This window comes from Phyllostomus discolor, chromosome 5, assembly GCF_004126475.2.
Source record: "Phyllostomus discolor isolate MPI-MPIP mPhyDis1 chromosome 5, mPhyDis1.pri.v3, whole genome shotgun sequence".
Classification (NCBI taxonomy): Eukaryota; Metazoa; Chordata; class Mammalia; order Chiroptera; family Phyllostomidae; genus Phyllostomus; species Phyllostomus discolor.
In genome coordinates, this window is record NC_040907.2 from 117,227,281 (window position 1) to 117,253,833 (window position 26,553).

General features: G+C 46.8%; 1 protein-coding gene across 2 annotated transcripts in view; it reads right to left on the reverse strand.

Annotated features, from left to right (window-relative positions):
• SH2D4B (SH2 domain containing 4B) overlaps positions 1 to 10,273 on the reverse strand; it is a 124,242-nt gene extending 113,969 nt beyond the window's left edge. For both annotated transcript variants that reach the window (XM_036026738.1, XM_036026737.1), the window contains exon 1: positions 9,690 to 10,273. In XM_036026738.1, the coding sequence (XP_035882631.1) occupies positions 9,690 to 9,873 (184 nt within the window). In that variant the 5' untranslated portion in view covers positions 9,874 to 10,273. The remainder of the gene's footprint in view (positions 1 to 9,689) is intronic.
• Between the last annotated feature and the right edge of the window lie 16,280 nt (positions 10,274 to 26,553).

A 26,553-nucleotide genomic window follows, 5' to 3' on the forward strand; every position in this document is an offset into this window, starting at 1 on the left:
CTCTTATACAACTCACATAGGGACTCACCTACTGAGACTTACTCCCTCAGAGCTCTGGCACCACCAGGGTAGCAGCTTGAAAGACACCAGTGCATACAGAGAGAAACTGAAGTGTCTGGCATCAAGTTGAACAGAGGCCATTGTCCCTTTTCTAAATCCTGCCCCCAGAGAGCTACAGAATCAGAACCACAGAGATAACAAGCTGGTAGCATATCTGAAATGCCACCAACCTGGCTACCACTGTTTGACCTGCCTTGAAGATCCCCAGAGACTCTGCCCCACCCAACTTATAGGCCTACCAAAGCTGCTTTTCCATACCAATGGCTGGTCTTGGTTCATGCTTCACAACTTCCTAAATCTTCTCAAACAAGCAACAACTGGCTTCAGTGAGCCTGGGGCCTGGCACTAGCAGCAGCTACCCTATATTCATAGCTTAGCTTCACCTAAGAATCTCCAGGCCCAGCAGAGACTGCTTTATAGCTCAGGCTGGGTGGGCCCAAGCAAAACAGAGGTGGGGGCTGATATTTTCCTGCACCACCTGGGAAAACCTGGGGCCAGTACACCCAGTGGACAGCTACAAACCATGTCAGAGCACAACGAACCTGTCCCTGCACAGGTTGATTCTCCCTGGAGGGTGGAGGTGGGTAGTCAGTGGTCACAGCCAATCCTTGCAGGTGACTTGCCTGGGTAAATCCCTCCCATTAATCTGCCAACAGCAACCAAGGCTCAACTCCAAGAGAAAGGTGTACTCAGCCCACATGAAGAGCGCACTATGAGTACCCAGCTTGGGTGATAGGGAAGGCTGTGCCACAGAACCCTAGAGGACACCTACTACATTAGACCACACTACCAAGACAGTGTCATAGCAGCTCTTCCTAATACATAGAAACAAACACAGGGAGGCTGCCAAAATGAGAAGACAAAGAAACATGGCCCAGGTGAAAGAACAGATCAAAACTCCAGAAAAAGAGCTAAACAAAATGGAGATAAGTAATCTATCAGATGCAGAGTTCAAAACATTGGTTATAAGGATGCCCAAGGAACTTAGTGAGGACCTCGGCAGCATCAAAAACATCCAGTCAGAAACGAAGGATATACTAATTGAAATACAGAACAATTTACAGGAAAACAACTGTAGAGTGGATGAAGCCAAGAATCAAATTAATAATTGAGAACATAAGGAAGCAAAAAAACAACCAATCCGAACAGCAAGAAGAAAACAGGATCAGAAAAAATAGGGATAGTGTAAGAAGCCTCTGGGACAATTTCAAGAAGTCCAACATTTGCATCATGGGGATGTCAGAAAGAGAAGAGAAAGAGCAAGAACTTGGAAATCTATTTGAAAAAAATAATGAAAGGAAACTTCCCCAATCTGGTGAAGGAATTAGACATGCAAGTCCAGGAAGCACAGAGTCCCAGGCAAGATGGGTGCAAAGAGGCCCAATTCAAAACACATCATAATTAAAGTGCCAAAAGTTAAAGATAACAAGAGAATCTTAAAAGTAGCAAGAGAAAAGAAGTTTGTTACCTACAAGGGAGTTCCCCAAAAACTGTTAGCAGATTTCTCAAAAGAAAGCTTACATGCTAGAAGGGACTGGAAAGAAATATTCAAAGTCATGCAAAGCAGGACCTACAGCCAAGGTTGCTCTACCAACGAAGCTATCATTTAGAACTGAAGGGCAGATAAAGAGCTTCCCAGACAAGAAACTACTAAAGGAGATCATTATCACTAAACCATTATTATGTGAAATGTTAAAGGGACTTATTTAAGAAAAAATTATCAAACCTATGAACAATAAAATGGTGAAAATACATATCTATCAACAATTGAATCTAAAAAAAAACTAGGCAAACAAGAAAAACAAAAACAGAATCAAGAATACGGACAGCATTTTGATGGTTGTCAGATGGAAACAGGGTATAGGGTAATGGATGAAGAGGTGAGGGGATTAAGAAGTACAAATAGAGCCCTGGCTGGCGTAGCTCAGTGGATTGAGTGTGGGCTGCGAACCAAAATGTCGCAGGTTCAATTCCCAGTCAGGGTACATGCCTGGGTTGCAGGCCATGACCCCCAGCAACCGCACATTGATGATTCTCTCTCTCTCTTTCTCCCTCCCTTCCCTCTCTATGAAATAAATAAATAAAATCTTTAAAAAAAAGAAATTTAAAAAAAAGAAGTACGAATAGGTTGTTATAGAATAGCCATGGGGATTTAAGCACAGTATAGGAAGCGGAGTAGCCAAAGAACTTATATGCATGACCCATGGACATGTACAATGGTGGGGGATTGCCTAAGTGAGTAGGGGGTGCTGGGTGGAGGGAGGCAAAGAGGGAAAAATTGGGAAAACTAATAGCATTATCAATAAAATAAAAAACATTTTTAAATCTAGTCATATTTATCTTTCAACTCAAATAGGAATGATAACTTACTTCATTGATTTAAAGACATTTTAACATTTCTGAAATCAGAATATATCTTACAAATGAGGAAAGAGTAAAGTTAGGGAAAAATAATGGGTTCTTTTCCAGCCTTACTCCTAAATTATTAACAGAGCTTAAAGCCTAACCAAAAACAATAAATTTATCTTGACATTTAAACTTTTAAACTTTCCTGTAGTGCTCCAGTCCTGCGTCATGCATTACACAGCTCTTTATCACTACAGTATGCGTCAGAGCCTGGGGACTCAGTCAAGGGCAAGGCCTCCTCAAAGAAAAGACTCCATGTGTGCAGACTGCCAGATGCCATACTTGACAACCACCTGAAATTCATCATCATAATTACTGATCCTAGTTAACCACAGTAATGGACCAAGAAGGCAGGGCTCCTTTTTTTCATGTGATTCAGTTACATTATACAAATGATCTTCCTTTGTTCACTAGAACATTCCTGGGTTTGGTCCTAGATATGTGTGCAGTTTGCAAACTCTAACAACCATTAATAAATCATTGTCACTTACTTCTAGCCAAAGCCTCCACACTCATTTTAAATTTTTTTGACAAAACAATGGTGTATCAAGTTAAATTTACAGCTTTTTAAGTAGTATATAAACATAGCATATCTTTCTAGCTATGGTGTCTTAGATTTTATGAACTATAAAAGACCCAACTCCCAGGTCCCTAAGGGGGTGCCTTTTAAATAAAGGGACCCAGGGAGGCCAGACACAGAGGAGGTGTTCCATCTGGGTAAGTTCTCAGGCCTTGGGCTGCATGCCACCCTGACCCTTCCACTTCAGCATCCAGAACTTGGGTCCCTCTCTGGGAACTCCTTCGGGCTCCCCCTACCAAAAGCCTTCAGCTGGACCAGGCCACATTTTAGTTCTCTCCTAGATACAGAAAGCCAACATACTTGTCATGTAAGGTTCATCTCTTTCCAGAGACAAAAACAACTGTACCTTCACCCCTGGAGACACTGACATTTGCTAGGCATAAGAGAAACCAGGGAGGGGAATTCTGTCAGTGGCCTCCCCAACCTCTCCCCACCTTGATACCATCCTAGAAGCACTGTCTCCAGTGCCCAGGAAAGGGTCCCAGAGCAACAGCTCCTGAAGTCTGGGGCACCCCCCATCCCTGACACCCCAGTGTTTCTATGCAATCATTGCCAAACTGGATGCTACAAGTGTATTTACTAGAAAACTGTTGGGACCAACAGAAAAACTCATGAGGAGGGAAGACAGTCAGCATGCCAAAATCAGTGGTATCCCCACCACATCACAGCAGCAAGAACAGGAATGGGGCAGAAGACAGCTTCAAGCATAGATTTATTTTGATGTTTAATGACTTCTGTTTGATATGCTGAAAATCCTAATGGTGAGGGGTGTGCCGCTAGCCTGGCCAAATCACTTGTGCAATGGGGGAAAGGGAGAATAAAGTATTTATGTTTCCCCTCAGAGGGAAAAAATATAGGGAGCAATGAAACCAATACAAAGTAGAGTTAGTGTCCAAATAATTATTGATATTCATAACTCTTGATAGATGAAATAAGTAAACAAAATCAATCTAAAATCATTGATTATACCAACAAAATCATGGAGAATAATTTTAAAATATCCTTATGCTTCTCATCTTCAGTAAATAATGTTTCATTCCTGATAACAATAGAGAAAATGAACATTTCAGTACATTTTTAAAAATACGTTTTAAAATAGCACATGCTATACATTTTTCAATAGATTCTCCTAAAACAAAATGATAACCAAAGGCAGAGGGAAGAAAAGATTTAGGCAATATACACTACACAGATGCAAAGTCCAAAAGCAGGATTGGTCAAACTAAAATCTAAGTCAAAATTCTAAAACAAGAAATGAAAATGAAATGAGTTATAAGTATGAGGGGGAAAAGTTGACAGAATTGCCATTATTTATGTACTACATAATGTATTTTGGCTTCTATAATATATCTCAAAAAACAAGCATATTGTGATTTTTATACTTTTCTGAAGATTTTCAGGGTCTTGAGGAGTCACACTACACAGTGCACACTTTCACTCAAAAAGAAATCTGTTAATACCTGTCCTTCCAGTCAAACCCCTAGAGGTATGCAAGGGTCTTAGCAGCTACCCTTCCACCCACCCTCACACACATCCACCATATCCCTAGGCTTTGTTCCCAAGCTGGATAGAAACATGCAAGCAACACTCACAGTCTCATGGCACTTTGGGGCTGATGGAGGAGATTGACCTCAACTGAGCAACTGATTCAGAAGGAAAAGGGAGGGGGGGTGAGGAGAAGGGCAAGTCCATAGAGACAGAAAGATCAGTGGTGCCAGGAGCTGAGGGAAGGAGTGGGTGGGGAGTGACTGCTTAACGAATGCAGGCTTTCCTTTTGGGGTGATGATGAATGGCCTCAGTTGGTTGGAGCATCCTCCCTATACGCAAAGGATGAGGGTTCAATCCCTGGTCAGGGAACATACAAAAATCAACCAATGAATACATAAATAAATGGAACAACAAATCAATGTTTCTCTCTCTCTCTTTCTGCCTCCCTCCAACCCCTGCCTTCCTCTGTCTCTAAAAATCAATTTAAAAAGAAAGAAACAAACAAATGTTTTAGAACAAGTTGGAGGTGGCAGTTGCACAACATTTTAAATGTACTAAATATAGCTGGATTGCGTATCTTTTAATGGTTAAAATGGTAAATTTTATGCTTTGTGAATTGTACCACAAGTTAAAAAAAAAAAAGATACCCTAAGATGTGGTGAGTGCTATGAGGAAAATTGGCCAGGGTGTTGTAAAAGAAAGATTGGGATGGAGCTCATTGAGAATGAGTGGTCAGTGAAGAACTCAGCATTTAACTGAGAAATGAATAATGGATGGACTCAGCCCCTTGAAGTTTTGGGAAAAGAGCAGAGGAGCACAAATGCGTGGAAATTAGGTTGGAGAATAGGCAGAGGGCAGTAAAAGACATTTGTATTGTCTCTGAGTGCACGGGAAGCTACTGAGAAAGGAAGATGCATGAGCTAATCAGTGTATTAAGAGTACTTGCATCCTGGCTGGTGTGGCTCAATGGACTGTGTGCTGGCCTGTGAACTGAAAGGTCACCAATTCTGTCCCAGTGGGTTGCGGCCCAGGTCCCCAGTTGGGGGCCATGCAAAAGGTAACCGTTTGATATATCTCTCACACATTGATGTTTCTCTCCCTCTCTTTCTCCCTCCCTTCCTCTCTCTAAAAAGATATAAATTTTTTTAATAAAAAGGGCAGTTGGCTGCTGTGTGAAGAAAGGTTTGTAGGGGTATGAACATGGCTGCATTAGTAGTGTCTGCAGGCAAGTACAGTCCATCCTAGGAAAGAGAACACACTGAGGCTAGGAAGTCTCAGAGCCCCAGGCAGGGTTGCCATGGTTACTGAATGGTTCCCAGGAAATAGAGAGAAGGCAAATGACTAGAAAGACTGTGTCCCACAGCTTCATTATGGTCCAAACCAGACCCATGTGAAGCACCTAAGCTTGGGCAGACATGAAGCAGGAGTAGGTTAATGCTTCGACACAAAGAGGATGCTGAGGAGAGTAACTCAGGCTCAGGGCAGGGCTGCTTCCGAGAGCTGTGCAGGCTCAGCTAGTAGAGAGAGGGGGCTAGGAGGTAGGAGCCACCTCTTGACCCCAGCTGTGGAGGATGGAGGCAGTGGGGCTGGAACCCAGCTGGACTTAGAGCACTCCATAGGCTGGGGTGAGGGGCAGCCAGGGGCGCACAGGGGGCATATAGAGACTGTAACACATAGCTGGCTGTGTGCGCAAGAAGAAACACAAAGGACAAGAAGCCAGCTACCTGAATGTGCAGGCTTGGTTCACAGTATGGCTGTGGTCAGCCACGTTAAAGGAAAGAGTGGGGAGGTGGGTGAGGAAGAATGTCTGGTTTCCAGGCCAAGGATGTCCAGAGGGATAAGGAGGTGGTCACAGAGGAACCAAATTAACACTGACAGCAACTGCCAGTCACAGAAGAAGTTACAGGCCCAGGTGGGGAAGTTTTCTGGGTCACAACAGCAGTTCAAACACATGTCCTGAGTCCTGTGTCCCAGGCAACATCCAGCTCCAGCCCCAAGAAACTGGGATAACTGAGCAAACACAGAAGGGGTTGGAAGGTGTGAAGACTGCAACTCCTGATATAGGGTGTGGGTTCTTGCATTGGTGAAAGGCCACTAGGAGGGAAGGAGATTGCAAAGGTCATAATAATGTGGGCCAGGGGGGCTGACTTAAATCTAGCAGAAACATAATGTTACATGCCTTCCCAGCATGTCATCCTAAGACCACCAATTCCTGTTGAACATCAAATGTGGTCAGAAATATAACAGAACAGCAAACATGATAGCAGATGAGAAAACAACCTAAGCTGAAGATGTGTATCTCTCAAAGCAGGGTAAACATCTAAAGATTCTCACCAAAATATAAAGTAAAAACAAAAAAGACATGCCTGCATTCTCAGGGAGTCCAGCTGTAACTGATTTAACCCCAGTTCATGTCTGTGTGTGGCCCCCAAATGTGTGTTTCAGCATCAATAAAACCTCCGAGGTTCTGTAAACTGGAATGCTCCACATGACCAGTGTTTACTCCCACCCTCTCAAGGCACAGCTAGAGAGCACAGATTCGCAGCAACAGGTATACCTTGCCCTGTCCTGCCCTCTAGCATGTGAGCCCTAGACACAGTGAGGGAAGGCCTGCCAGGAAAGAGAGGTTGGGATAGCTGTCTTAGGGGACAAGCAGGATGGGGGCAATGGGCAGGGGGAGGGAAGCATCATTTCAGGTTTACCCGGACTAAGTTGTGCTCAGGGATCCCAAGGGGCTGGCACATGGCTCAACAGATACAGCAGATGCTTCCTTCAGGACAAACTTAGTGGGGAAGGGGCACAAACTGGAAATGGAGGGCCTGGGAAGGTGAGGAAGAGGAAGTATCCAGCCAAGAGAGGTTGTCCCCACACACTCCTGCCCTGAGCCACCATGTGGCTGCTCTGCACCAAGCCTCGCTCAGGGCACTCCAGTGGGCTGTGATTTGCCAGAGCTCTGACCAGTTCACCAAAGCCAGCACATAGTAGTGCTGGGTAAGAGAGTGAATGAGGAAATGAAGAAATGAATGAGTGTACAGATCACCTATTGAACTTGAGTCATAACTGAAAGGTGAATGGATAGAAAATCATCGGTCAGTAGACCCAAGGTCAAAGTCATGGGATGTGCTTCCCAACTCCATTTCTTAGTATCTAGATGCCTATGGATGGAATGTGTCACTTCTGTGAGCTATGGCTTCATCTGAAATGGGGTCACAGGCCTATGGGAGCATTCGAGGTAGGGGGGCACTTGGTAAATGTGAAGTTTACTGACAGGGTGGAGGGTTGTTGAAACCTTGTGTCATGACCAACATTACACGAGGACAGAAAGCAGGTACTGTGTGTGCAGCAAGAAGCTCTTCAGCCTTTGGGGCTCAGCCAACCCTGCAGAGCTTCCCCTTATCTGCCCAGACGGTTCACGGGCAGGACTGAAGCAAAGAGCTGAGATCTGAACAGGATCCTGACCTGGAATACACACATTCCTCAATGTGTTTCCTCTTTTTTTTCCCATTCTTTATAAATCAGAAAATTAATTACCCAGAAAAGAGTCATCTGCACCAGAAATCCAAATGAGTTTAATGTATAATTTATACATGAAAATGTAGATGTCAATGTGTGACAAATCGTCGTAAAAATATTTTTGTGGTTAAATTTTCAGGCATCTGTCTTCCTCCTAGAAGAGCCACTGAACAGATGATGCGAGGCCCCAGGGCTCAGGCCAGGTGGGGCTGGCAAGGCAGCCAGTCATTTTCACCAGCTAGTGATGCAGCTGCCAGAGCTGTCTGGCCCAGAAGGCCCCAGCCTTAGCACCAGCCACATGCAGCCAAATCCTTGCCCTGCCCCCTTGGGGTCCTGCTGTGTCTCATTCAAAAGGAGGATTTAACACTCTGTGCCAGCTCTATGCTAGACCCAGGGATGGAAGACAGAATGGAGTAAGGTCTCACAGTCCAGGGGTTTTGAGTCTCCTGGAGAAGCGAAGCAAGCAAATGACAAATGATAATGACAATGTGGCAAGTGATAGGGCTGGGGTGAGTCCCACAGGCCAGGCAGCTGCAAAGGAGTAAGTACTTCACTGTGCCAGAAGCACCCCTCAAAGACTCCAGGGGAGGGGACTAGTCCCGAACAAGTTTTTCAGGAAGATAAAGGCAGGGGCACATTCCAGTAGGAAGAACTACTTGTGCAAAGACAGAGGCCTAGAGTGAGGTGCAAAGTGTGGCTTATGGCACATGGCAAGGACTGTCCAGCAGTGACCCTGCAGTGGAGAGCAAGAGCTAAGTGCCCAAAAGGTCAGCATGCCCAGGACAGAAACAGGACTTTGTTCCCAATTGGAAACTTTAATCGGATTAAGTCTGCATACTCTGGAGAACAGATGGAGGCCACAAGGAAGCTTGTAGGGAGTGAACGAGAGAGAAGGTGAATGGGTTCTGCAAACTTTCAAGGGCAGCATCCATGTAGAGGACCACCCCCTGCAGGACCCTGGGTCCTGTCCCAAGCCTCAGCAGCCTGCCTGCTTCAGGGTGCCTTCATTCACAGGTGAATGCCACTCCCTAGGCTTGACTGGCACATGACAGTAGGTAAACCACCTGAAGTGTAGGTTGGGCCCTTGCTTCTTGTCTGCGGTTGTACTGCCATTTGGGGCCAGTTACTCACTGTGCAGGGCATTACCCAATACCCCCCTCTCCAGACATCCACTGGAGTACCCTCTCACATGAGGACAGGGAGGAGGGAAACGTGCCCAGTGTTGGCCCTGGCTGAGATCCACTGTGTCGCACACACAAGGGAGGGGGCAACTGCATATCTTGGTTGCACCTGGCCTCTGTCCCAGAACCATTGATGAGGGGTCAAGAATATGCTTCTTCTTCATCAGGCAATCACCAACTTTGTCAAAGACAACCTGAGATCCCAATGGTATCCTCCCAGAGCTTGAGCTTCCCACAACAAGACAAAACCATTCCCCATTCCCCAAAAGCATCGTGGTCCGTGGATAACCTCCTTGGAGCCCTACAGACCTGGTTAAAAAATTAAGGCCTGTACTAATAGAACCAGATGCTCACAGAACAAGGGTTTCCAGCTCCAACCCCACATCACTCCAGTGCCCATTTTAAAGAAGAGCCTAGCCTGGCATCAGTAATCAGCCCTTTGGTAACTCCCTAGCACATACCTCGCTTGACCTTCGGGGGCCTGAGTCCCTCTGCCTCGGCCAGGGCCTCCCAAGCCTCGTGCTCCCGCCAGCGCCTCAGCTGCTCCTCTCGCATTTTGTAGAAAAGGATGTGCTTCTGCACATCACTGAGCTCAGTGAGGAGCTCAGGGTCAATGTACATGTCGTGCAGGATCTGCTGTAGCATGATGCCACCTGGATGCACACACCAGAAGGGCAGCCAGACAAGGAAACCCAGACAGGCTACTCTTCGCCCAGCTTCTCACTCCAAGGCCACTCCAAGAGCCCCTTCTCTGTGTAGCATCATTCGTTACCCTGCCTCAGCTCCTAGGAAGCGACAAACTCATCTCCTCTGCCCAGGACAGCAACAGGGGTTGGTAGCAGGAAGCCAAGAGGCAGCTGCAACCCTTCAAGGGGAAGCAGGCGCCAGGAACAATCTAGTCCTTCTGTTGGGTCACCAAGCACCGCATCGCAGCAGCACCTGTATCTTGGCTTCCCCTGGGGTTCAGGGACAATGAGGAGGGTCAAAGCCTCCAGTTCTGCAGGACAATGCCTAGGCACAGCCCTGCCTGGGCCACAGGTGTCGAGTGATCTGTTAGTGGAAGGTAACAATGACACCAGCTGTATCAATGACACTGCCCCAGCCAGCCAGGAACCGATCTCTCCTCCGCAGGTAAGAGGAGGAGGAGGAGGCAGCTTTGCCTACTAATTCCATATCTTTTGAGCCAATTTCAAACAGGACAGTGCAGCCAGCCAGCAGCTTCTAGGCTCCTCAGCCGTTCCCTCCACCTGCTCCACATTTTCAGTCTTCCTCTCCAGGTATTTGGCATTCTGAGGTAATGCTTTTAAAACTCTGCTGGAGGGGAGGAAAGGGCTTCCTTCTGCATCACAGCAAGAAAGAAAACAAAATGCAACCAGGAGGGACAACTGAAGGGGCTTTATCACAGAATTCAAGGACACAAAGGAGACAGACATCCTCTCCCCTTTCCTTATATTGAAGTTCTAAAGCTATACATGAGTTGACAGTTTAACCCTCAATTTTGGTTGCTATCATTGATCGTTTCGTTGTTTGTTGCAGGTGTCTGAAAATGACCAAAAAGAATGAAACCACATCTTTCTTCTCTGTCCCCAGAATCTGAAGTACCCTGGACAGATCAGGATGGGAGCTGCAGCTGTTGAGACCAAACGCGGTGGCTAACAGGTACTCAGGGCTCCTGACTGCTGCCCTTGTATTCAGATAAGGAAATTGGGGCTCAGAGACCTGACTAGCCTATGCTACCAAATCAATAACTTGCCACATTGGGACTCTATCCAATTTTTAATTTTGACATCCACTGGCAACTATGAATCTTTTGATGGCTTAAAAATTTACCCCAGCTGGGAGAAAATAAACAGGGTTTGGCACTGTGGTCTGGTTGCCTTGGTGATCTCCATGTCCCCTTCCTCCCAATGAGGACCAAAGGTGGATCAGGCACCCAAGAGTGGTGCACCGCAGGTAACAGGAAGAAAAATTAAGGGGGTTCAGAAGAGCTTTAAGCCCATGGCACCAAAAAAGAAGTGTGGAGGGCCAGGCTGCCCCTCCCAGAGGTGCAGCTGGCTTGTCCCGGCATGACCCGTAAGGCAGAGCTTCCGCACAGAGGCTCCTGCCACGCAGCGTTGTGCTCTGGACGGTGTCCTGCCGCGCCCTCTCCTCTGCCTTCCTCCTCCCTTCCCGCGACCTCACGCTTTGCCTCGACTACCTCCACTCGGCGTCCTGACCCCTCAGGTTCTTCTTTTTCTAATTTTTTATTGTTACTCTATTACAGCTGTCCCAATCCCCCTCTCTTTGCTCCCCTCAGGTTCTTAGGCCCACAACCTTCTCCAGGCCCCCCGCCCGCCTCATAACTCTTCTCTTTCGCGCCCTAACCGTGGCTGGGTGGGAGCCTGAGTCCAGAGATGACACGAAGGAAGCTGCTGGCAGCCTCCTTCCCTCGTTCTGAGTCCCCCGGTCTTCCGCAAGAACAGGAGGGCTGAGAGCAATGCTTGGAGCAGCCGGAAGGGGCAGGCTGCGTGCGGACTGGTGGCTTGGCGTCCAGGCAGACTGGCGATGGTGTCCTGCTCGCGACACAGCGTTCGGGAGGGTGGGCGGTCACCAGACGGGAATGACCTCCGCTAGTACCTTGTTTTTGTGCCGTAACACAGCGGGGGGCGCTCTCTAGCACTCCCAGGTCAGTGGGGCAGCAGGCCGGGCCAGAGCGCAGCCTGGGCGCCAGCTGGATCCGGTTTCCGGAAAGACCCGCTGGAGCGGCTCTGCTGGGAGCAGTTCTGCTGGGAGCGGCTCGGCTCCGCCCAGCTTGGCGCCGTCTCCCGCCTGGCGCCCGCCCGCCAATCTGCCCGCCCTGGCGGAATCGGCCGCTCAGTTGGGCCTTGGGCGCCCCCTGGCGCCCTAGAGAAGAGGGACAGCCAACATGTGGGTAGACTTACACTGAGTGGGCCGGGTTGCACAGGGACGCGCCAGGACCTCAGAGTGAGGGGGCCTCTCTCCAGCCCTGCGAAGGGGACACAGCGGCTGTGAATGTCTCAGATCCCAGTAGCAGGGACTGCGCACGGAACAAGCCTGCGGCGGTTCCGTCGGGGGAGTACCTGATGACTAAAAACGAGGCCGGGGGCCCTGGGGTATTCAGACACGGTTTCTGTCCCCTTTCACCTGGTTTTATTTTGTTTCCATTTTTCATTGGCCCGGATGCGATGTATTTAATTTTGCATGCTAAGCGGTTTCTTCTGGGGCAGGGATGTTCGCACACAACTGGAAACCACCAGAATGTCCACTCTGTGGGGTTGGGGGCCTCCTGTCACAAAGAACGAGGTCGTCAATAGGTCTGCTTTGGCAAGGAAAAATGTCCAGGGCAGATAAAGTGAAAAGGCGACATGCAGAATATTGTGCCCCATGTAATCCACTTTTTAAATTCTGCATTTATTTTGAGCAAAGAAAAAATATGGAAGAACACACGTGGTTTTCTTCCTTCTCTGGGAAGGGAGAGGGAGACCTCTTTAAATAAGTCCATATTTTGTATGCAATGAGTAAGATACATAATTCATATGACTGAAATAAAATGTACTTCAAAAATCCTTTAAAAATGTGACTCCAAAAATTGGCCTTTGGAAGTCAGTGCTAGTGGTGCAGGCACAGCCTAGTCCACACCTGCACCCAGGCCCAGAGAGGGACAGGTGCAAGCAAAGCGAGACCTCCCTAGCCAGGGAGGCTACTGTTGGAATGGATAAGCCATTCGTGTCATCAGAAACTCTGAGCCTGGAGACATTTCTCAGACAGCTCTGGAGCTGACTTGGGGAGGAGACTGAAAGAACACTGGAGGCAGGAAGAACAGACAGGAAACTTTGGCCGAAGAAGTATATTGCAAGAGTTGCCAGTGGGAATCAAGGAGGGCAGAATTGGGAGATATTCCTTATCCCAGAGTCTCCTCCTATCAGGTGTCTCTGCTTCCACTTAAAATCCTTTTAAAACTTAAATCAGATCACATCATTTTCTGCTAAAAAAAACCTTGCAATGGCTCCCATTTTATTCAGAGTCAAAGCCCAACTCCTTACAGGGGCTCACAATCTGCTTCACTCCCCCACCTCCTCAGGTAACCCCTCCCCCACTCTCCCTCCATAATTGGCTCCCCCCTACTGTTCTCCTTGGCTAACGGCAGACATATCAGGCACCCTCCCTCCCCAGGGCCTTACCACTGGCTATTTCTTCTGTCTGGAACCCACATGGCTCAATCACCTTCTTCAAGTCAAACTTTTAGATCCTCTATACGCCTGATCCTCCTTATTCTGCTCAATTTTTCCCTTATCACTTTATGTTGTAGAATATCATTTTACTTGTGTATTTGTCTATCTCTCCTTAGTGGATACCAAACAACACAGGGCAGGTGCTCCGCTGATGCCTTCAGTGCCTAGAACACTGCTCAGCATGCAGCAGGTGCTAGATAAATACCTGGAAAAGAGAATGAATGAAGGAACTTTCAAGGTGGAATTGATTAAAGCCTGTGCATACACTGGGGAGGCATCCAGAACAGGATTCTGAAGAAAGGCTTCTGGATATGTGAACCTGGGAGTCATGAGCAGATGGGTGGAACTTGTGGGGCAATAGGTGGACTGGCCTAGGCTCTCTGCCAGGGCTGTCCTCTCATACCCTAACTGACCCCATCATCTTGGCCTTGGAAACACCTGGGCACAGACACCACATAAGAATCAGCTGGCAGGAAGGCTCTCCTTACATTTTGCCCACCTCCCCTATGCACAGTCCCTTGAGGAAGCTGCTCTCCCAAGAGCACATTTAGGATCTCATCTGGGCTCAGTTTTGCAATCCAAGGGCTCAGTGAAAGTCTAGAGTAGTTTCTGCCTTGTCACCAGTTAAGCTCTGCTGAAAAATTATGGCCATAGAAATCAATAGTGTCCCTGTATGAGTGCAACGATTACTTAGGTAAAGCAAGTTGAAAAAGACCCTGTTGACAATGGGAAGCAGCTGGATATGAAAGACTGGAATGAATTTAACAAACAATTTGAGGACCTATGTGAAAAATAAAAATCTTCACTGAGAACATACCTACAATTTAAGTGTGTACAGGAGCACAGCACATTCACAATCAGAAAGACCTTGTGCTATAAAGTGTTCAGTTCACCTCTGTATTAGCAAACCTCCAAGAGGACTCTGATGATCCCTGCCTCCTGGTATTCATAACCTTGTGTGGTCCCTCTCAATCATATCAGGGTTGGTCTGTATGACCAAGGAATATCCCAGAAGTGATGATCTGTCTGTCACCTTTGAGATTATGCAATAAAGATATTTTGGCATCCCCTTTGAGTTGTCTTCCCCCCCTCACTCACTCTGAGGACCATGTTATGAGACCCACATGGTGAAGAACTTCGGCCTCCTGCCTCCTTGCATGAGTGAGATTGGCAGAGGATCTGGTGAGGTGAGGCTGCAGCCCCGGCCAACAATTTCACTCACAAGGGACTCTGAGCCAGAATCAACCAGCAAAGCTGATGCTAGAACCCTCAGAATATACAAGGTGTGCCTAGAATGTATCCAGCCATGTAATATGAAAAAGAGACATTTATTGAAGAAGATACAAGATACAAGAAACATTGTACATAGGACAATGATGCCTCAGTCCTCTTCAAAGTAGGAACCTTGGGACATCACATAGTTCTCCCAATTGCCATCAGCTGCCCTGTTGTATTATCCTGAATCTCATCCATGGTCTAAATCTCTTCCCTTTCAAAGGTGATTTTAGTTTTGGGAAAAGCCAGGAGTCGAAGGGCACCAAAACTGGTCTGTAAGAGGGCTGAGTCACCTGGATGATTTGATGTCTCACCCAAAACTCTGCATAAGATGTGATGCATGAGTGGGTGCATTGTGACGAAGGTGCCAATCACCAGTTGTCCATAGCCACAGCCTTCTGAATCATCCAAATAGTTTCCACAGAAGAATGTTCACACTTAAGACAAAATCTGATGCAAATTCATTACGCTACTTGCTCATTTTGAATTCAACAGCCACACAGTACACACATCCTCACTCAACAGCATCTACCATCCCCACTGACTAGGGCAGTGAAGTTGTCATTGTTCACACATGCACATTCCAGTCCAGTCTACTCTCTTTGGCTGCCAGGTTACATTGATGTCACGCAGGCTGTTCTCATTATATTAACAATGGCTGGGCTATTTCTGGACAGACCACATATATAGTTTTAAACTGCTAACCTTCCAGGTGATTTGTTAAGCATAAATACATAACTAATAAAACCTCAAATTAATTTATACATTTAATTTTAAACCAAATCTGAAAATTAACTGGGAAGTGTAGAAGAAGCTTGATAAAATGATTTCCAAGTTAGCTAAAAGAATTAACAGATGAGAACAGCACACAAAATAATGAGGAATATTGAACTCTACTGGCAGTATTCAAATGTATAAAATCAAACAGTTCAGTTTTGACATAAGAACAGGCAGAGTGAAGTGAGAAAGCCCAAACTCAGATCCAAATACAAATGTAATTATTTAGTGTATTATCGAATGGTGGTTAACAATCAGGGAAACGATGGATGTTCATTCAATAAGCAGAGCAGGAATAACTGACCAGATACTCACCTGTTGCCATGGTCCTACCAGGACGTACCTCAGTAGTTATGATCTCTGGGGGCTTTGTTACACGTACAAGGTTAATTACTGCAACATGAGTCATTGTAGTGAAAATTTCAGCATAGCTCACGGGTTCAACAAACGGGGTTTAGATGAGTCAGCCATGGCATGTCTATAGGATACAATGCTCTACAGCCATTAGAACTGGTATGTGGGAATAATTGTTCACATAAGAAGGTGGTCACACTGTATTGTTACACTAAGGGGGAAAGCAAGCTGTAGAATATTATGTGTGGTGTGGCCCCAGGTTTATGCATCAAGAAAATGAATATTTTAACCCCCATGGCTTTCTAAGAAAATTAAGCAGATCCTATTAAAAGGAAAGGCCCATGATCTAGAAACCTTGCTCAACTCAGATAGGCATGTTGGGGGGGGGGGCCAAGCTAGGATGAGCTGCCACCTGAAGCTGTGGACCACCCTGCCCCAAATCTCTTCTTTTTCTAAATTGAGGCAAGACTGTTTTGTAACATAAGTTTCAGGTATGTGACATTATAATTCAACATCTCTATATACCACATCATGTGCCCACAACAAAATCTAGTTTCCATCCTTCACCATGAAGTTGAGCTCCTTTACCCATTTCTCTCTCCCTCCACCCTTCTTCACCTCTGGTAAGCACCAATCTGTTGTCTGCCTCTAGAAGTTTGTTTTTGGGGGGGTTTTGTTTGTTTCATATTCCATGTGTAAGTGAAATCATACAGTATTTGTCTTTTTCTGTCTGATTTACCTCACTTAGCACAATTCCTCAGGATCCTTCCATGTTGTTGCAAATGGCAGGATTTTGTGTTTATCTGACTGAGTCATATTCCATTGTATATGTGTACCACATCTTTTTCCGCTCATCCATCACTGGACATGTGTTGTTTCCATATCCTGGCTATTGTAAATAACACTGCAATGAACATAGGGGCACAGATCTTTTCAAATTAGGATTTCATATCTTTCGGATAAATACCCAGAAGTGGAATTGTGGGGTCATATGGTAGCTCTATTCTTAATTTTTTGAGGAACCTCCATACTATTTTCCACAATGGCTGCCCTAACTTACATTTCCACCAAATCTTCATCAAAATGATGTAACATACTAAACACTTTCTGTGAGTAGATTTCTTATTTAGAGAGAGAAAAAAGGGGGGGCTTTTTCCAGTTGTGTCAGAACAGAGGAGGGACAAAACAGACCAGGAAGGCGCACGGGTGTTGGAGACGCATGGGCTGCCAGGCGGATGAGTCCCTGGGGTTGGCAGAGTTTATAGGAAGGTTTAGGGCTTTTGCCCCCTTGGAATTGGTGGGATCAGAGTACCTCTAAAGAGCAAGGACACCCACACAGAGACTTGTAAACAAAAAGACAACAGCACAAACACACACATTTATGATCATAGCTTCAGAGCCCAGGATAGCAGCCGGCCAGGCCTGACTACCTGGGCAGCCTCCACAACTCATTTATCTCCTCTGTATCTGCGTAAGTCTGATAGGGCACAGGGCTTCTGTCAGCATTAAATGCATGCAGCGATTTACGTGAGAGTTGGCCAGGAGCATAGCAGGTGACAATGCAAGTTCTGTTTTCCTGCTCCTTAATCTGGGACCTGGTTTCTCACTAACTTGGTGAATCTAAATACTAGGTGGGGGTGGCGGGCTGTGGTAGCTAATTCTGCCTGCCCAGTAAGCTTGTTCTGGTTTAAAGGGAAAAGTCCTATGACTCGGACCTGGGATTGATACAGAAACACTCGGAGAAACTGGCTGACTTTCTACTGCAGCCAGTAGAAAGGGCTGCTGACACTTGTTTCCCTACAGGGAGGGAAGGTCTGTGTGTAGCAGGAGAGAACGGATGAACACACACAGAGAAGCAGAGACCCCAATGGAGAGACACCCTGGCAGGGTCACGTCCCTTCTGGCCCCCAAGGCCTGGCTCCTCTCTGAACATTTCACTGTCCCTCCCTGCCACAGGAGCTAATCAACCCCCTTTTGCTTAACCGTGTTTGAATTAAGGTCATTACAACTGGCATGTCCTGACCACTCCAGTGGCTTGGTCTCCCTCTCTATTTATCTTGCTAAGGATGCTGCAGAGGTGGACAGACTGTGACAGTAAAATGGGGAGAACCTGGGCCAGAACGAATGCAGAACAGGCCATCTCTAAGGCCCCTCTCAGGAAGTCCTCAGAGGCCCCAGGTCTCTCTGAATGCAGGGAATCTTACTTCCTCACTGCTCTATCCCCCCTTCCTTAGCCTCACTCTGGAGAGCCAGGAATAGTGAAGAGGTATTTTCCAGGGGGGCAGGGAGTCCCCTGCTCCTAGGATGCTGAGTCCCTTGTGCCTGCACAGCTACAGGAATAGGATGTTCTGGGTCCTCAGGGTGGAGGCAGATGACACAGACAGATGGCCTACCCTTGTCCTCACCCTCTGCCCCATCAACCTCTCCTGGACCCCCAGTCCTGCTAATTAAAAAACACTCTACTCCCTTCCAGTTCCCCTGGAATGAGGCTGCTCAGTACAGTCTAACAGATTGAACATCTCAGCCCAGGACTGATTCTTATTAACTCAAAGGGCAGGAGGCAATTCTGGGGCCCCAGATGGCAAACAGGCTTACACGATGGGCAGCATCCATGGCAGGCAAGGCAGCCGCCCACAAAGCCCTCCCAAGTTCCCCTGGTACCTACTAAAGACAGTTTGTCAGCCGTGCCAACTGTCCCTCTCAGCTGCAGAGTCAGGCTAAACCACAGGCCCTGCCCCACCGGCCCCAAATCATCCTGACTGACAGAAACAAGAAGCAGTGCCTTTGCTCTGCTAGCAGCTGAGAACCCAGTGAACCCAGCTCCCAGATGAGGCTCTCACACAACCAGTGGAGAGTGCTAGGCCCTCTCTCCATGGCCTCCTCAGCAAAGCAACCAGAGAACTGCCAATATATTTTTTTAGGAAGTCTTTCTTCATTGTTGTTTTATTTTTTTATTTTTAGAGAGAGGGGAGGGGAGGGAGAAAGAGGGAAATAAACATCAATGTGTGTTTGCCTCTCATGTGGACCCCAGTGGGGACCTGGCCTACAACCCAGGCATGTGTCCTGACTGGGAATCGAACCCGAGACCCTTAAGTTTGCAGCCCATGCTCAATCCACTGAGCTATACCAGCCAGGGCTGCCAATATTTCTTTACACACCTACTGTGTGGCAACAGGCATTATGCCAAGGGCTTTATTTTTGTATCTCATTTAATTCTCAGAACAAGATTATGAGGCAGGCGATTTTATTATCCCAAGGCCAATTTTATTATCAAGGTCACACAGCTACTAATGAATCAAGGACTTAAACCCAGGTCTTGTTGAGCCCTATCAGGTTTCTGCCCTCCCACTCTACCCCACCCCCTAGGCTCTTGTTTTGAGCTGGACAGTCTTTCCAGGGCCACGCAGCTGTGCCCACACTTCCCCAATGACAAACCTGGAGGGCACTGACAGGAATTAGTGTGCTGTCTGTCCCCATTGCTCACACACCATAGCTCTGACCCTGTGAGAGCCCATGTCTCCACCCATCGCCTCCAGCCACCCCATGCAGCTATGTGAAGGCTTGGCAAAAGCTGTAGGCTGGCAAACCAGCCCATTGCAGACTGGGCCCTCAGCTTTGCTAAGGAAGATTCCACAAAGGAAGATTCCAGAAGTCAGGAAATCCAGTTCTAGTCTTCACTTCCCTAAGCTGTGGGACTTGCAGCACAGACCACTGGTGTCCTCCTCTTCTTCCTAAGCACACAGCTAGACACTTGCCAACCCCCTGTAGTTCAGTGTGGCTTCAGATTCCTGATGAAGGGAATGTGAATGCAAATGGTATGCAGGCCACCCAGGCCTCATTCTCTTACCCAACCACCAGCTGACTAGAGTCAATTCCAAAAACCTATAGAAGGCTGTAGCCACAAGATGAAAGGAGGCTGGGTCTGTGAAAGGCTGTGTGGAGTAGAGCATTCCTCCTCAGCCCCCCTTGTAGCCCACCGGCAACTGTGACATGAGCAAGAAACAAGCATGTATTTTTCAAAGCCACCCAAGATCAGTGTGTATTACTATGATGGTTAGTCTGTTCTGACTCTATCTTTACACAATGGTCTTCACACAGGAGCATGCACTGGAATCCCCTAGGGCTGGTTAACACAGAATGCTGGGCTCCAGCCCAGAGGTTCTGAATCCACAGACCTGGAGTGGAACCACAGAATCTGCATGTTTAACAAGTTCCCAAGCTGCTGGTCTAAGGACTACACTTTAAGAACCACTGTACTCTTGGCTAAGCTGCAGTGCTGGAATTGCTCTCTTTGTTTCAATGAGGAAACGTACCAGTTCCTGGTTCTTTCATTTGCACTGTGCTGCCTTCACACTGTGCTACATCATCATGTGCCCTGCACCTGCCCACTTTCTTGCTTTCAGTGTCCTGCAAGTTAGTGTCATCAGAGGGAAGGAGAACCTTCCTTGGAGTGGAAAGCATGGGCTATAAACCCAGCTCTGCTACTCAGCAGCTGTCCTGGTAAGGCAAGTTCTGTTCTGACCCTGGGTAAGTGCAGTTTCCACTCATGTAAAATGGAGAAAACAGGGTTAGTTCTGTCCTGTTACCTCAATCCCACATGTACACTACCAGACCAGACATGCTGGGCCCACAGGAGTTGTTAGTGAGAATGTTGGACTGTCACACTTTAGTAGCAGCTACATAGGATTAAACAAAAGAACTTTGGTCCTAGATGCCCCTGTTCCAGCCTTGCCCATGAGAACCACAGTGGAAACTTGCCATACTGCTGCCTCCAAGGTCAGTGGCTGACATCTATCCTGATGCAGCCTTGGGGAGGGAAGGAGGGTGTGGGGTGAAAACAAAGACCTTTGCCAGGAATAGGGATTGTGTTGCAAGAAGGAAGAGGGGAGAGTTCATCAGCCAGGGGCTGGTGACACCCACACTCCAGTTTCTTAGAACTTCTATTATAGATTCTCTTTCACATGGGTTTACCACCAAAATCCTCCCACTCCTGCAGCTTCCCAGAATCACTTAGAGACCCACAAAAGGGAGGTAAATTCACTCCAAAATGCAATTATGCTTGAAATTTCAATTCACACATAACAACAGGAGTTCCAGGAATTGTTCAGAGGAAAAAAGAAGGATGACACCAAAATTTGTCATGACAGTTGTTCTAGGGAGATGTTAAGGTGTCTTGGTTAAGAACCAAGATGGTCAAGATGGCAGTGCAGCCGTGGCTAGTGTGGTTCTGTGGCTTGAGTGCCGGCCTGTAAACCAAAGGATCACTGGTTTGATTCCTAGTCAGGGCACATGCCTAGGCCTGGGGCCAGGTTCCCAGTAGGGAGTGCCCGAGAGGCAACCACACATTGATGTTTCTCTCCCTCTCTTTCTCCCTGCCTTCCTCTCTCTCTAAAAAATAAATAAAATGTTCTTTAAAAGTTAAAAAGAAAGATGGCAGTGTAGGTAAATGTGGCTTGCCTCCTTGCACAAACACATCAAAATTACAACTAAACTATAGACCAACATCCTTCAGAACCATCAGAAATTGAGCTGAATGGAAGTCCTACAACTACAGAATTAAAGAAGAAACCACATTGAGACTGGTAGGAGGGGTGGAGATGTGGAACAGGCTGGTCCAACGTCCATGAGTGGCAGATAAAAATCGGGAGGGATATATCAGGAGCAAGAGGTCCCAGCCCCACACCATGCTCCCCAGCCTAGGTTCCAGTGCCAAGAAGAGAAGTCTCTGTCTGTAAAAAACAGTGGGATTGAGACTGTGGAAGACAGAAACTGCTGGAATCCCAGCAGTTCCTCTTAAAGGGCCTGTGCACAGACTTACTCAGACTCACTCCCTCTGAACTCCTGTGTGGGGGCTGCAGACTGAAAGGCATCAGAGACATTTGGGGAGGAACTGAATTGTCCAGCATCAGGGCAAGAGCTATGGGGCAGCATTCTCCTTGACAGAAGTGATAGCAGAGTCCATTGTTCGTTTTCTGAGCACCCCACCCCACACAGAGCCACAGAGCCAGAGCCACAGAGCCAGCAGGCAGACACCATATCTGAGACTCCCTCAACCTCACTCACACTGTTTACCCCACTCTATTGATTCCCTGAGGCCCTTCCCTGCCCAACTTACAGGCCTACCCAAGCTGTTTCCAGGGGCTTTTCCATATGAATGACTTGTCTTGGCCCATGCTTCAGATTTTCCTAAATTCTCTCAAGCAAGCAGCCTCTGGCATCAGCAAACCCCATATATCCCACTAAGTTGCCCCAGGCCTGGCATTAGCAGCAGTTGGCCTTGGTTCAGTTTGGCCTTTCCTGGCACCTCCAAGCCCAGCACAAGTAGCAGCCATCTGAAGATCACTTTGTGGCTAATGCTGTATGACTCAGGACAGAACACAGGCAGTGGCTGACCTTGCACATGCCAACAGTAATCAAGGCTCAGCTACAAGAGGAGGAGGTACACAGCCCATGTGATGGGCAGAGCTTGAATACCCAGCTTGGGTAATAGGGCCATTGGACCCTACAGAACACTTACTACATTAAGCCACTCTATCAAGCATGGGAGACATAGTAGCTATACCTAATACATAGAAGCAAACACAGGGAGACTGCCAAAGTGAGGAAACAAAGAAACATGGCCCAAATGAAAGAACAGATCAAAGCTCCAGAAAAAGAACTAAACAAAATGGATATGAACAATCTATCAGATGCAGACTTCAAAACACTGGTTATAAGGATGCTCAGGAAACTTAGTGGGGACCTCAACAACACAAAAAAGATCTAGCCAGAAATGAAGGATACACTAATTGAAATAAAGAACACTTTATAGGAAATCAACAGTAGAGTGGGTGAAGCCAAGAATCAAATCAGAGATCTGGAACATAAGGAAGCAAAAAAATCCAACCAATCAGAATAGCAAAAAGAAAAAAGAATTTAAAAAAAAAAGATAGTGTAAGGAGCCTCTAGGGCAACTTCAAGCCTACCAGCATTTGCATCATAGGGGTGCCAGAAAGACAAGAGGAAAAGCAAGAAATTGGAAACTTATTTGAAAAAATAATGAAAGAAAATTTCTATAACTTGTTGAAGGAAATAGACATACAAGTTCCAGGAAGCACAGAGAGTCCCAAACAAGATGGACCCATAGAGGCCCAATTCAAAACACATCATAATTAAAATGCTAAATGTAAAACACAAGGAGAGAGAATCGTAAAAGCAGTTAGTTACCTACAAGGGAGCCCCCATAAAACTGTCAGCTGATTTCTTAAAAGAAAGTTAGCAGGCTAGGAGGTATTAGCAAGAAATATCCAAAGGGATGAAAAGTAAGGACCTACAACCAAGATTACTCTACCTAGCAAAGAAGTCATTTAGAAATGAAGAACAGATAAAAAGCTTCCCAGACAAGAAACAACAGAAGGAATTCATCATCACCAAACCATTATTATATGAGATGTCAAAGGGTCTTCTTTAAGAAGAAGATCAAAAATATGAACAATAGCAATAAATGCATATCTATCAACAATTGGATCTAAAAAACAAAATAAACAAGCAAAACAGAATCAGAGATACAAAGTTCTTTCTGATGGTTCCCAGATTTGGGGGGGGCGGCGGGGACACAGTCAGGGAGATGAGTGAAAAAGATGAAGGGATTAAGAAGTACAAATAGGTAGTTACAGAATAGTCATGGGGATATAAAGTACAGCATAGGGACTAGAGTAGCCAAAGAACATATATGCAGGACCCATGGACATGGACAATGATGTGGGGATTGCCTAAAGGAGTGGGGGGCAAGTGCTGGGTGGAGGGGGACAAAGGGGGAAAATTTGAGGCAACTATAATAGCATAAACAATAAAATGTAATTAAAAAAATAGATCTTGGCCTTGCTGGTGTGGCTCAATGGGTTGAGCAATGGTCTGTGAACTAAAAGGTCACCAATTCAATTCCAGGTCAGGGAACATGGCTGGGTTGCAGGCCAGGTCCCCAGTTGGTGCCATGCAAGAGGCATCCAGTTGATGTTTTTCTTGCACATCAGTGTTTCACTCCCTTTCTATCTGCCTCCCTCTCCCTCTCCCTCTAAGAAATAAAGTTAAAAAAAATTTTTAAAGACCTCTTGGCTAGATGAAAGGTTTAACTTTTATAACAGGTGACTTGATGTTCTATTGACTATGGAGTTGATACTGTCCTCCGAGCCCAATGTGTGGATGGTGGTGCCCTCAGTTAGGAAGACAGGAGAAGCAGGCTGGGTTATGGGTGACATCTGGGGTTGGGGAAGAGAAGAAATATTCAATTTTGGATCCAGTGACTGAGATGTCCATAGGAGTGGACAGGGATACAGTCTAAAGCAGCTTTGCTGACAGCCAGGCTCTCTAGGCAGCAGACAGCCTGTGCCATCCATCCATTCATTACTGAGAGGGCAGCCAGTGCCTGCAGGACACCTCCCACAATGGCTGCCCCTTACCTAGGGCACCTGGCAGAAACCCTGGCCCCCAGGCCCCACTTTGCCATAGGAGATTGGCTCCTCTGGATTCATTGCCAAGGTCCTATTTTAAAAAGTGAGTTCTGCCAGGTGGACAAGGAGTGGAAGGAAGTTTGAATAAGCAGAACAGATTCTGGGTGTGTCTGGTGGAAAATAGTGCATTGTTTAGAACATCCCCTTCCACTTATCTGATTCTGACTGAGACTTTCACCACCTTTGAGCTCTTTTACAACTAAGCTGTAGAGTTCATGGAAAACACTTCTTGTCCATGGGCACACCTTTAGCAAATCCTAATGAGGCCCAATTGACCTCTGCCCACTTCCGGAAAAAAACCAAAAACGGCAGTCTCTTCCTTTACTCCATATAGGTTCTTGTGATTTCTCCTTTAGACTGGAGGTTAATCTTACTAGCTCCCTCATTTAATTAATGAGTTAAATAAAATACTTCATGTATGCATATATATTTATATAAGTATATATATATATATATATACACATATATATATTTGGAAAATTATCTCTAACAGGGCACAGAAAGGATTACTGCCTCTCAGAGAAGGAAAGACCTGCCATGACCCCTGCACTCTCAGCCCCATCCGCAGAACCCCAACAGGAAGGGATTTGCAAACCTCTAGGACAGGGCACTCAGTCCCTCACATAGGCCACTCCACTTCTTTTCATATTGGACCACAGCTGTGCAGATCTTAAAAAGCCAAAAAGAAAATCAGGTGTAAAACTAAAAGAAAACACATTCCCACCCTACCAACACTCCAGATGAAAGACTGCTTGTGCCCAAAGCATTATCTACAAACAGGGCCAGCAATGCTGATTTGTTTGCACAGGGAGGAGAGAGGACATGTGGGCTGGGCATTGCCACCAAGGGGAGATCACTGGGCTCACCCTGCCTTAGAACAGAACCTGGATGGAGACACTGTGTACCTGGCTGACTTCCTGACCTTGAGGGACTTCCAGCATGTTTTTATACATAAGAGTTTTTTCTCCTGAATGTGGAGGGAGGCGTGGGTCAGCCCAGGCAGGGCCCATGCATTTGTCTCTCTTACACATACATACACACACCCCTACCCTGCATCCAAATGATGTCCTGCCGTTTTCAGAACATGTGCAATGACTGCTTCCAGCCCTTTCCTCTTTCTTATTCCAGGCTACTCTAGCCTAACCCCCCTTCTCCCCAGACCACCCTTCCTGGGTCTCTCAAAGGCAGGCTGTGGCCCTTCTGCTGGCTTCCTTGGACCAGTCTCTGCAGACAGCCCTGGGCCCCTTGGCAAGTAAGGGCCACTTGGCTTCCTCTGGAGGCTCCACAGATAACTTCTCGGGTTGTGTTGGTTTCCTGCAGGATGCCCTCTCCCACCTCCCCACCCTTATGACACAGAGAGCAAACAGATCTTGAACTCCAAATCACTGTGGAGGCTCCCTGTAGACCTTAAAGCCTTCTTCCTCAAAAAAGAAGAAAAAAAAACAACGGAGAAGTGCCTCATTTATTTCAGCTTGAGCTATGTCACATGTAACCCAGGTGGCTCAGCCCCAAGGGAAGTGGTAGATACTGATAAAACCTCTTCAATAATTACATTAGCAGTAACATTTGGAATGTATACTAAGTAATCTGGTCCTATGATAAAACGCTTTACCCACCTCATCTCATTTAATCCTTGAAACAGCCCCATGTGGGAGTATTATTACCCCCATTGTATGAAAAAGACTTGAAGAGGTTAAATGACTTGCCAAAGGCCACAGGGCTGGTGAGTAAGGGGACTGAGGAGTCAACGTCAGCTTTCAAATTTACCCATCTGTTTATATTCATCTCATACTCTCGAAACCCATGAAATAAAGATAATTATCTCTACCTTGCCAAGGAAGAAACTGAAGCACCGAGGTGTTTGGGGTGTTTTTGAGCCCAAGCTCAAACTCAGGCTAAGCACCCCAGCGCAGGCTCTAACCCAAAGGAATCTGCCTGGCACCAGAGGAAATGGAAGATCCCTCCACAGTCCCATCCCTGTGTCCACCGAGGAGGCACCCTCATAGAGCTGTGACCACCCCACTGCCTTCCCCACTTACTCCTAGGCCACTGGACATGGGACATGTGCATGGCTCTCAGGGGAAGTGGCCATGCAGGCAGGCTGAGCCCACTGGAGAGTGCCCTTCTCCAGGAGCAGCAGAAGCCCAGCCACCAGGGGCAGGCAGTGAGTGTGCTGTCTGGACCCCAAGCACCATCAC